Source organism: Chenopodium album, chromosome 11 (genome assembly GCF_948465745.1).
Source record: "Chenopodium album chromosome 11, dcCheAlbu1.1, whole genome shotgun sequence".
NCBI lineage: Eukaryota > Viridiplantae > Streptophyta > Magnoliopsida > Caryophyllales > Amaranthaceae > Chenopodium > Chenopodium album.
In genome coordinates, this window is record NC_137844.1 from 46,802,225 (window position 1) to 46,814,608 (window position 12,384).

The 12,384-nt window shown below is 35.8% G+C and overlaps 1 protein-coding gene across 1 annotated transcript; it reads left to right on the forward strand.

The window, feature by feature from the left end:
* The first annotated feature begins 8,893 nt into the window (after positions 1-8,893).
* LOC145568980 (uncharacterized) lies at positions 8,894-9,915 on the forward strand. Its single transcript, XM_081628356.1, has 2 exons — positions 8,894-9,427; positions 9,655-9,915. The coding sequence occupies exons 1-2, from the start codon at positions 8,984-8,986 to the stop codon at positions 9,727-9,729; spliced, it is 519 nt and encodes a 172-aa protein (XP_081484482.1). The 5' UTR covers positions 8,894-8,983; the 3' UTR covers positions 9,730-9,915.
* The last annotated feature ends 2,469 nt before the right edge of the window (positions 9,916-12,384 follow it).

The following is a 12,384-nucleotide window of genomic DNA, read 5'->3' on the forward strand; positions in this document are numbered from 1 at the left end:
GTTCGGGGATGAAGGTACAAATCCAACCTAAAAGAGATTGAACCTGCCCTATAAAATAGGCCTCTACTTCATTCTTCTCGTATTCATGTGTGCTTTCTGACTAGCATGCAAACAATAGGTTAACCCTAAACCTGTTTATCTATATTGGTTGAATTAAATGCACAAGTAAAACTATTATTGGCGATCACTTGAATTATAATCATATTAGCCTAAACAAGATTATTAATTATCTTTTTAATCGTGATTACAAGTACAAATTCATTTTAAACATGCATAAAAAGTGTGATCACGCAATAACAATAATAAGCATCAAGCAACATAATAATCATAAAAATAATAATCATAATAACAATCATAATTGAAATAATCATGTTAACGCTAAAGCATAATATTAGCAAGATCCTAGGCATGATACTAACAAGATTAATAACAAATCCTAACATGTCACTAAGCATTAAAGATCAAAGCTTTAAAGCCTAACATGATACTAATATGATATTAGAAAAGAGTAAAAGGCACCCTAAACATGATACTAGAAAGCAATAATAACATCCTAACATGATACTAGGAATTAATAAACATGCTTTCTACAAGAATAGAGCAATAAGATTACATACTTTGATGCCTCGTATCTCTTTCTAATAACAAAATACACGCGTTAGTAACTTCAAGGAAAATAATAAAATCAAACTATCAAATTAAATAATTAAAAGAGAGATTTGGGACCAAACCCTCAGAAATTATAACCTTTCACGTCTAGGGCGAAGGCAACTTCGAACTTGGCTAGGTGTTTCTAGATCTCGTGAATGCGGACTTTTGTTTGTAAAAAGCTAGAGAGATGAGAGCATAGAGAGAATAGATTGTAGATGATAATTGATTGTTGATTGTTGATGATTGTGAATGTAGATTTGATAAGGAAATAGGTAGAATTTGATAAGGAATAAAACTTCACTCTGTCGCTGCAAAACCGACCTTGTCGCCAGGCGACAAGGTCTGTCGCGTGGCGACAATCCTGTCGTTTGGCGACAGCCTGGATTCCTACGCGCTTTCAAACACGGAGTCCACTTATCAATCAAAATTGATTTGTAAAGTCCGTATGAAAACCGAAATCGTATTTTTCATAAAATAATATTTTATTCCAAATAAAATTTATCAAAATATAATTATTAATTCTAATTATATTAGGACTAAAGAGAACCTTCTAGAGAATTCTAGAAGACTATAATTAATTCTAATAACTCTAGGGATAATAATTAACATTGGGCCCTCCCCTAGATCATTGGGCCGCATGTAAAGATCAAACCGGGCCTAGTTTAGTATTTTGGCCATAACTTCCTCATTACTCATCGGAATTGGGCTTATAATATATCGTTGGAAAGCTCTTTGCAAGCCCCATCCAACCATACTATTATTGGCCCCTTGTCGTGAACCAAACTAAACTGGATTGGCTATTTTCATAAAATAGAGTTGTTTTTCGAAAACAGAAAGAAAGAATTTTTAAATAAAAACCAACCGCAACACTTGACCTTTCACACTTTCAACTCGTTCGATAATCATTCGACGCAAAAGGTATTCATCACTGGGTTTGGTTTTGGGGAGACACATTTGGGTGTCTACACGGGGGAAATCCAGTTCTTGCCGAGGATCTTTCTCGGCTTTCTCAGCTTTCTTTTCCTCGCAGATCTTCAAGTAACCTTTTCGGACCATATCCTTGATCTGATTTTTCAGCTGGATACAATCTTCGGTGTGGTGCCCGAGGGATTCATCGAACTCACACCATCGGTCCTTGCATTTTTGCTGATGCCACTGTAGGAGTGGCCTCGGCTTTCTGTACCTCTGCTCATCTTTCATCACGCTGTAAATCTTAGCGCGAGGAAGGGCGAGAGGGTTATAGGATTCGTATCTACCCGTGTGTGGGGTAGATTTGTCTTTATTCAGCTTAGTGGCTGGAGATGGTTCCGAGGCTTTCACCTTCCCTTTCTTCTGGCCTTGGCCTTCAGACTGTTGTTGCTTTGTTTTCCCAGCCCCAGCATGGGGTTGGGTTTTAGCTTTGTTCCACTCTTCAGCTCGAAAAAATTTATCCGAGGCATCCAAGGCTTCCTCTAGGGTCTGCGGGGGATGCATGACCATGAAGTCAAGGAACTTGCTGCCAGCTTATAGTCCGTTTTGCAAAGCAAAGACGTCTAACCCTTGGTCTAGGCTTGTGGTTCTAGACGACTCATTGCTGAAGCGAGTCAGATAGTCTCGGAGGCTTTCGTCCTCCACTTGCTGCAGGCCCATAAGCTCTGCGGTTGTTTTCTCTCGGCGATTAGCCATAGAGAATTTGCTCTTAAACTTGTTGGAGAGATCTTTCCAACTGGTTATCGAGCCTTCCTTTACCCCCTTGGTGATCCACGCTTGCGCGACACCTTTGAGGGTGGTTGGGAAGTATTTATACCAGGTAGCTTCGGACCTAGGGTTCAGATACATGTGCCCCTCGTAAAAGGCGATGTTGTCCTTCGGATCTGAAGTACCATCATAAGTAATGTGTGCCGGGATTTTTACCATCGGCATATGCTCTTCCAAAATCCAGTTTTGGAAGGGCGAGCTGGTAGGGACCATGATGGCCTTTCCCTTTCGCTCAGCCATTGGGACCTCGCTCCTCCCTCTTAGAGAGGTTGAAGTGGTTTTCGTCCTCGGCTGAGACGATTCAGGTTGAGGCTCTTTCCCCTCGAGGAAGGAGAAGCAGCTGTGCACGCTCAACTCCCTTGCACCGAGGCGTTCGTGGACGCTTCGGCGAGCAGGTTCGTTTCGCGCTGAGGCGGAATTGCTGCTTTTGTAGCTGCGGGATCTCGGACGGGTTGACTCCCCGAATAACTGAGGGTTTCTTTTTCTCTCCCTTTCAGTCCTCCAAGTGTCTTCTTCCCACTTTCTCCCCAACTCCTTAAAGGATGGAGGCCTTCCCTCCCCCTCTTGACCGATTCTCCTCCGCAGATGTCCCGACGGAAGGGGTGAACGGTCGCGAGGTGGATGGAGGTTGCCCGCTTGGGCTTTCATGACCTCTATGAAAACTACTACGGCTCTCGCCACTTCTTCCGTGGAAGGCCCCGATTGAGGGGTCGTACTTGGCTGAGAATGAGAATGGACTCTTCGAGGCGGGCTCTTAGCATCAGACCGGCTCGGATGATAAGAACCAGTCGGTTGTTGAGAGTGGTCGGATGGAGATAGTGATCTCCCCAACGGGGCCCTCTCCGAGATGACCCTCTCCGAAGAGTGTATACTCAATGAAGGCGATAAAGGAGGTGGCAATGGGGACGACGTTGAGTGAGGACCTTTCCCCGGTGCCATTGGGCTCTTCTTCGAGGAAGAAGGGCCGCCATTTTTGGAGTTTTTACCGTTCTTATTGTTCTTAGCCATGTTGCCAAGAGAGTTAAGAACGATTGAGATTGGCTTGTTTTTTTAAAGTCTTCCCCACAAATGGCGCTAAATTTTTTCGGGTGAAAACAATAATGAGACCTTCGGCTTGGTCCTTTCTAGTGGGCTGAAGACTGAACTAGCTCCAAGTGGTGATTGGGCCAAGGGTTTCCTGCACAGCAAACACACATAAACTGGCCTTGGGGGTTGTGCCGAGGAAGGCCCCTCCGATGCCGAAGTCGGTACAGTGTTTAGAGAGAGAAAGCTATGCAAGAGTATTAATTGCTTGAGCCTTGAAGTGAATGAATGTAGAGAGAGAAGATTGATTGCTTTTATACCTTGACATAATAGGATAAACGGGCCTTGAGTCAAGTGGACTTGACACGTTGACTAGGCCTTTGACCTGACTTGGCATGGATTGGAGGGTTGAACCTTGACCTTAGGCTTTGTAATTGAATTATTTTGGACCCACCCAATTGAAGTAAATTGGACCCAAACAAGTTTATTTACAGGGAAATGGTATTTAATTTCCAAAAAGAAGATGAAAAAGAAAGACAGAGTAATAACGGTAAAGATGAACTTCACGTTTTTACAAGACATACAATAAAGATCAAATGACAATAGTTCATGGTGAAAAAAGTTGTCATCATAAACAGCCTTAATAAAAAAATATTATATTAGTGGTCATTTGGAAAAAGAAAAGCATCATACATTAAAGACTTCAACAATTTATCCAAAAGTAAAAATTCACTCAAAACATATTAGTCTAGTCGGTTGGAAGTTGACCTTTTACCCTTGTAAGAGGGGTTCGATTCTCACCCCAAATAAGGAGGTTTCCCAATTTCCCCCCTACTTGCAAGGAAATTCTCCTTACCTACAAAAAAATTCAATCAAAACAAAATTTCAAATGAACAAGTTTGAGACCACCTTCTACTCTCCTAGAATGCTCGAACAACTAATCGTATATGTATACCAAGCAATCAAGCATAGTTTGGTCTAGTGGTCAAGTTTGTTTTTCACAACCAAGAGGTTGTGGGATTCCCCGGCAATGGCGCCAAAATTTGATGCGGTGTCGAAACGCACACAAATTAATAATAATTACCCTAAGACTACTAACTTGTAATTAGCGGAAGTAGGGGTCGATCCCACGAAGAATGTGCTTGCAAATAACTAAGAATAAGATCCAAGACACTTAACAAAGACTCAAAACAACGAAGTAAATGATTGGGGGGGTGTTTAAGGATAAAGATCAACTAACAACTAGGAACTTAAACTAATAACAGCAAGAACATATAAGGAACTTGAGATACTCAGCAACTACATATAGAAATCCACCATGCAAATGTATAATCACAGACATAATACTTAACCCTTTAGAATAGCTTGACTTATGGAACAAGTTCCTCTGTTTTCCCTTAGTAATGGTTAGATCCCATACGACTTTCACTAACCCTAACCAACAGATAACCCCTATACTACGAGCAAGGAATTTAACCTGATGACAGCATTAAGAACTAGGAAAACATCAGGCCAAGACAACCACAACACTCCGGAACTTACGTGATTTGGCCTCGATCAAGAATTACTTTTCAATTAATAGAGTGGAACGTCCTCCTCTACAATTGTTTGCTACTCGATTAATGTTCCCAAGCAATTATAGACTTAGTAGTATTAATTAGCAAAAGAAATCAGACCCAAACAAATAGTTGTACACCTACTTATAAGAAATCATCATTCGTATGAACAAAACAATAATTCAAGAATACTCTAAAGCATTAATCATTAAAACCAACAATACTCGTCTCAAATACTTAATACATGGCTTCAAACTAATAGTTACTGAGCATAACAAGCTAAGGACTCATAATACAAAGATAAGAAAAGAAAACGAAACAAGAACCCATCAAGTTTCTCAGATTCGGATCTGAGTTCCTCTCAGGCAACTCCGAATTCCTCCGCTGCAATGTATCATGAACAGTGACCAACAACTCCAAACCCTAGAAGGGTTTTGGAGTGAAGCCTCCCTTCTCTCTCGTCTCTTCTTCAGTGTCTGGCTTGTTTTCTCTATGATTTCGTGGCTTTAAATAGGCTAAGAGATAATTGGGAATCTTTCAAAGATAAGGAAAGTAATTAGATAAAATTGTGAAAAATATATCTCTTCCATATCTTAACCAATTGATAAGATCTTCTTTTCATTCATATTTATCTTTTCCAACAGCTGTAGATCTTGTGAATTATTCCCCAAGACTTCCCAAATTTGTGGATTCAATGAACCTAGACGAACAAAATGTGCTCAGCAAGTTGTTTTCATCTCCGTCAGTTTCTCAAGTTCCTCGGCAGGAACTTCCAATTGTGCTCCGCATTGACTCCTTTATTTGGTTGATCTTTTTACCTTCTAAAACCACTCAATAACCTATCAAAACACACAAATGAGAAATAAGCCACAAAATATCAGAAACCTAAATAAAAACACTAAAATGCTAAAGGAACTTATCCAAAATCTAAGGAACATATATATAAAATAGTGTCAGAAATGACACTCATCACTTACTCTTCCCCCTCACTTCCAAAATATCTAGCCCGCTAACCCGAATTGGAAGGACCTGTGAGAGGTTTCGACCTGGTAAAACCCTTCTCCTTAAAAAAAAAAAAAATAATAAATAAATAAATAAAAAAAAAAAAAAAAAAAAAAAAAAAAAACCAAATCGTATCTGTATTTGTGGATGCCAAATTTGATTGGCTTTGTTACTTTTTCCTTGTCGTAACTCTACATTAATAAATTTCATTACTTTTTCAACAAATCAGAGGTTTTCAAAGTGTACCATGTATTTGTTTGGTTTCGGTCTACTATTGTATCATTAAAAATATGAATTTAAACAAACTAATCACCAATTATTTTCTACTTGATTTGAAAGAACTTAGTTACTCTTAACTTTAGATTTATTAGTTCCAATTGACTTAATTTCGGAATAAAAATCGTTTCAAAAAGTGCTAACATATGTTTGTTGCTAATAATCATTCTTTTGCTTATCTTCACTCCATCAATAAAGGTTTGATGTTAAGTGTGAGAAGAGGATGTAAAAAAGTATATTAATATTAATTCAACAAAAAAATTTAAGCTAATAGTTGAATTTTAAATTAATTTTATATTTTAACATGATCCTTCACACAAAACTCTTTTAGGTTGAAATATAGATGCAAAATGATCTACTCCTAAATCCATGTCTAATGACCGGCTTTTCAGATTTATCATCATTAGAGCAATTCCAATGGTTGGAAAAAAGGATTAGCTTGCAAATATTAAAAATCTTAAGCTAACTATACCATCGTGCACATCTTGTTGATTAGCTTTGACAAGCAAATTAGCTTTGTAGAGCTAATTAGCTTAGTAAATATTTATTAGATTATATTAAAATAAATAAATTTATAAGTAGCTTAACCATTGGAGCAACAAAGCTATTAAATGAATTAGCCAACCATTGTAGTTGCTCTTACTGGTTTTACCATATTTTCATAATATAGTATCAAACTTTTAATATAATCAATATGTGAAAGTGAGAATGATGGATTGCTAAGTTAGTTTAAGCTTTCCTTTTGGTTCAAGAGGATCCCGAGATCGATAATGACTTTTAAATTTAAATACAAGTAAAAGTTTTCGTACAATTTATATAAAATTTTAAATTTTTTAAAAATTATTAAGACATATTAGCTTTAAAAAATTTGTACTCTAATATTAATAAAATGGACTCACCCAATAATTTGTGAATTAATATATCTAATCTAGTGTATTAATTCCCGTCAAAAAAATAATCTAGTGTATTAACCCAAGTACTTCATATTATACCTATGATTTTGTAAAAATAAGAAAGGAAAAATACGCTTTAATAATCCCAACTATTGCAGATTTATTTTAATAATCCCAACTAAGGTTTATTTTTTAGTAATTGTAACTATTAGGTGAGTTTTCCTCCAGCAGTCCCAGCCGGTCTTCAACCTAATATAATAGGTTGCTTTGACACATGGCCGCACGTGAGTGGTTCAAAAAAAATTAAAAAGTAAAAATTTAAAACTGAAAGAAAAAACCCTCTCCTCCCCACCAGCCACCCCCATCCCCCTAGCCCAGCCGGATTCTGCCACCACCTCGCTAGAACTTCCCCTTCCCCCTTCTACTTTACCGAAAACAACCACCTCACTCGCAAAACCACCCCAACCTCCCTCCATTCCTTCCCACCATGCCGTGAAACCACTCGCGACACCGCTACTTTCAAATCGGCAAGGCTCGAATCCGCGAGAACGAAGGCGGTGAACGATGACCTAATCGGCGAGAATGAAGGCAGGGAACGGGGACAGTGTTAGGCTGTTAGCTATGGTGGGCTGGTGGTTGCGAGCTTGCGGCGGAGGAAAGAGAATCTGACGGTGGTGCTGATGCGGATCTGGGAATGATACTTGGGGTATGGTTGAACGACGATAAGGTCGGCCTGGTGGTTGCGGGCTTGCGGTGAGGAGGGACGGTTACTGGCTTGTGACTGGGGAAGGGGTATGGTTTTCCAACGAGGATAGGGAGGAGGGGACGGGGTTGGGGAAGAGGATGGTTTCCCGATGGTTGGATTTGGGAATATAATGAAGGGGTGGTTGTGGTGGCTGAAGGGAATGAAGAGTTGGGCTGATTTTTATTATTATTATTATTATTATATATATATATATATATATATATATATATATATATATATATATATATATATATATATAGCCGATCATGTGCTGACATGTGGCATTTGGAAAAAAAAAAAGTTTACCTTTCAGCAGGTAACCGGTTTTTGAGATTGATGGAGGAAAACTCACCTAATAGTTAGGATAATTAAAGAATAAACTTTAGTTGGGATTATTAGAAGTAAATCGTCCATAGTTGGAATTATTAAAGTGTCTTTTTCCTAAAAAAAAAAAAAAAAAAAAAAAAAAAAAAAAAAACCATTTAGCAAACTATTCTAACAAGAGGAATTTCTAATTCTATGCATCAAAAGAAAGAACGGGAATCAAACTAGACTTATTACAAGGAATATTATAGAGTATTCAAGTTATTGCTAACCAAATGATCCCCATTTGCTATTACATCTGCCATTTAATTTGTCTCTCAATATATATTATGAATGTTTCAATTGTGAAATTGAGAAAGAATTGCTTTAATACTTTTTAATTTAATTCACGAGGAGATATATTTTGAACTCGTACATGAACCACTATAGTCGATTAGTCGGTGATATGGCGATGCTAGCAGAAAGTTCGAAGACGGAAATGTTCGTAGCCAAACACGTCACAAATATCCCAGCATTTTTTAATATAAAAAAATAATTAAAAAAAAATACACATCACAAACACCCAAACACGTGTCTAATTAACCTAAATCTTCTCCCACAGCTAGAAACTCTTCCAGCACGTGTCATATCCTTTCACTCTATAAAAACATATCCAGACACCTACGACATTATCCAACCTAAATTTTTGTTACATCTTACAAGTGTTACATTTTATCAACACATCCTCTTTATATTTTCCAAGCGTAACAAAAATAATCAACATTGTACTAGGAAAAATGGCAGGTGTAACACACGACTCCGATGATTTCCGGATAGTCTGCCCGCCGGTGAACAAGGAAGACGGGCGGCTACCACGTAAGTACACCGACGAAGGTCAAGGTGCGAAGTCCGGTATATCCCCTCCGATCGAGTGGTATAACGTTCCAGAGGGGACGAAACATTTGGCCTTGGTGGTAGAGGATATTGATGCCCCAGACCCAGATAGTCCACTTGTTCCGTGGACTATTTGGGTCGTGGCACATATCCCACCTACCTTAAAAGGCTTGCCCGAGGGATTTTCGGGTAAGCAAGAGGAATTAGGTGGTGATTATGTGAATATTGCTGAAGGGAATAATGATGATAAGGTACCTGGTTGGCGAGTCCCTACTATGCCTAGTCATGGGCATAGGATCGAGTTTAAGTTGTATGCACTTGATGATGAGCTTCGCCTTGGCAAGACGGTATGTTTCCTTTTTTATTTTTCCATCAACTAAACCTAAAGCTTAACCCGATGGTGATCGATTTATGTACTCTATCTGAAAGAATGGATGTAAATTACAAATAATAACACCGATTAATTAATTTATGGTAGATAAAAGAGGATAATGATGTAGACGTGATTTGTTGATCGTGATTTCGAGTATAGTTACATAGTTGTATAATGTAACGTTTGATGATTAAATTGCAGGTGACGAAGGAAAAGTTGTTGGATGCGACTGACGGTCACATAATTGGAGAAGCATCTATGATTGCCGTGTTTTAAGCTATAATGATCTAAAAATTAATCTTGTTAATACTTCCCAATTGTAATCATCAAGCTGATCTTTTTTCTTTTCTTATTATTTTTTTTTTCAATTTCCCATTTTCTGAATAATGCATGTAATTGGCTGGCTTGAATGATTGAAAGGATTTTGTAAATGTGTTGACGATCTATCTATCTATTGCGTGCTTCTGGTTTGAATGGAAATTTATCTGTGAATTTGCAATGAAGATTTTTGTCAATTCCTTATAATCTTTTGTGGATTTGTGAAAGGCCTAGAAGTAAAGAAAGGGGTGAACAATGTGATAGGTTTTGGGCCTTTTTAGCCCGTGTTTGTCAAGGTGAACAAAATGTTGGACCTCAAAGCCTCAAGGGAAAATTTGAGTGAATGACTAAATATGGATCGGACATTGTCTCGGGTTATACTTAATCATAATTAAGGGTCTGTTCTATTTATCTTATTTTCACTTATTTTATATTTTTACTTATTTTTGGTATAATAAGTTCAGTTTAGATTTAATAAGTTCTGATAAGGGTTACTCAATTACAAATTATAATTAAAATAAGTTTTAATAAGGTCTATAAGTGAAAATCAAGTGAATAGAACACACCTTTGGGTGTTTGCATTTGCAATCAATAGTAGTGTAAATTAGTAGAATAGCAAATGCTTGATCTTCTTTCCCTTTTTTATGAAATTCTGGGATTGATTTTCACCCCGTACTTATGGCTCTCTTTTACATCAAAAAAATAAAAAAATAAAATAAATGATTAATTGAAAAAGAATTGATAACATCATTGCAAAACAAATACTCAGATGTATATACGGAGTACTTTGTTTTGTATATTAGAGCAACTTTAGCTCCAAGTTTTAAGAATTGAATTTGACATTATTTTTGTTCCCATTGAAAATAATGTCATCAAATTCTTGTTAAGACTCACTAAAACTTGTACAAATTTATCACTTTAGTCCTAAAACTCAAATATATGACATATTATATGTAAAAAATAAAAAATAAAAAAAAAAAGTGAGGTGGGTCCCAATCTCAAGTCTTAAATTGAGTTTTGAAATTTCAAGACTCAACTTGAGACTTAGAGATTTAAGAAGAAAGATAGAAAAAGTTTTAAGTAAAAGTCTTAAGAGTTAAAATGATGATGTCATTTCAAATCTTAAGATTTGGGAGTTGGGACTACACTTGCTTTTAACGTGGAGCAAAAAGAATAATATTACAGTATTACAGATGATAAGATATCAACTTTAGTACTTGCACTTGGTAGTTACTGCCTTACTGGTCAATAATAGAACAATATAGACCAAAGGGGTTCTACGGCACAGAAAGTAATTGTAACTAGCATAAAGCATAACTCCCTGTCAAATCACAAAGGTGGAATGGTGAAAGACATCTTCACATCTCATTATCTCGAGATCATAAGGATTAAACTTCGGATCTAAATCCTCTATTCCACTATTTGTGTTACACTTTATGTATCACTCAATCTTATTAGCTCACATAATTTCGACTATACTTTTTTTATTCAATTTTTAATAGCAAATAGAATTCACATAATTTATATTCTAATCATCTCTTTAATTTATGTTATACAATTACGTTTAATTTAACATTAGTCTTTTTTTTTTTTTACAAATTTAATATAATATCAACAACATAATACTAAAACAGACACCAGGAATGACACATGTCATTTCCTGGTGTCGTTTTTTCCTTCCAAAAACTATCTTCTAAAAATAAAAATATTCTAACTTAATTTTTCTTTTTATATTTTTTTATTGACAACTTATTTAAGACAATAAAATTATATATATTTAATTAATATATTATAATAGAAATAAAAAATTCTTATTACTAATAATAATATTATTTGCTTAAAATGATTTTTTTCTATATATTCTAATCTGGAAATATTTTATTCTTTTATTTTATACTATGCAATAATATTTTCCTACATATAACTTTGTGACATAATGTATAATTATTTTTATTAGTCGTGCATGTAATAGAGTAATACTCTACTATTTTCTTTAGTATGACATGAAGTATAATTTTATTTTATTTTAGTAATTACAAATTTTTTTATCTTAATTTGAAATTTGATAATTTTGTATAATTAAATATAGTGTTAAACTAAATTATCGTGCATGACACGGGACCTAATCTAATTTCTACCTAAATTTAAGTGGTGCTTCTTATAAGCGGTCATGCTCTCACTATTAGACTATACCTAATTCAATGGAGCCACTAGATTCAGTGACCCACAATAATTGCCACAACACCTCTACAATACTCGATGAAGTTGAATATGACACCATAACAAAATTACTTCCAAGGATTAACTATTAAATTGAAATTTAGGTGTTTTGATATTTATGGATGTATTATTGTTAGCCACACGTGGTCACATTTGTTTATAAGTGTAATTACTATTCAATTATTTATTAATGAGTCACCCTAATTATTTATATCGGTAGCATTAATTTATTCATATAATAACCCCAAATTATTAAAAAGTAACATCAATTATTTATTTATTTATTTATTTTATTTATTTTTATTTTTTTATTTTATTTTTTTCTTAGAAGTACGGCATGAGTTTATTTTTTTTAAAAAAAATACACAAATCATTTTCTTCAACTAAATCTAT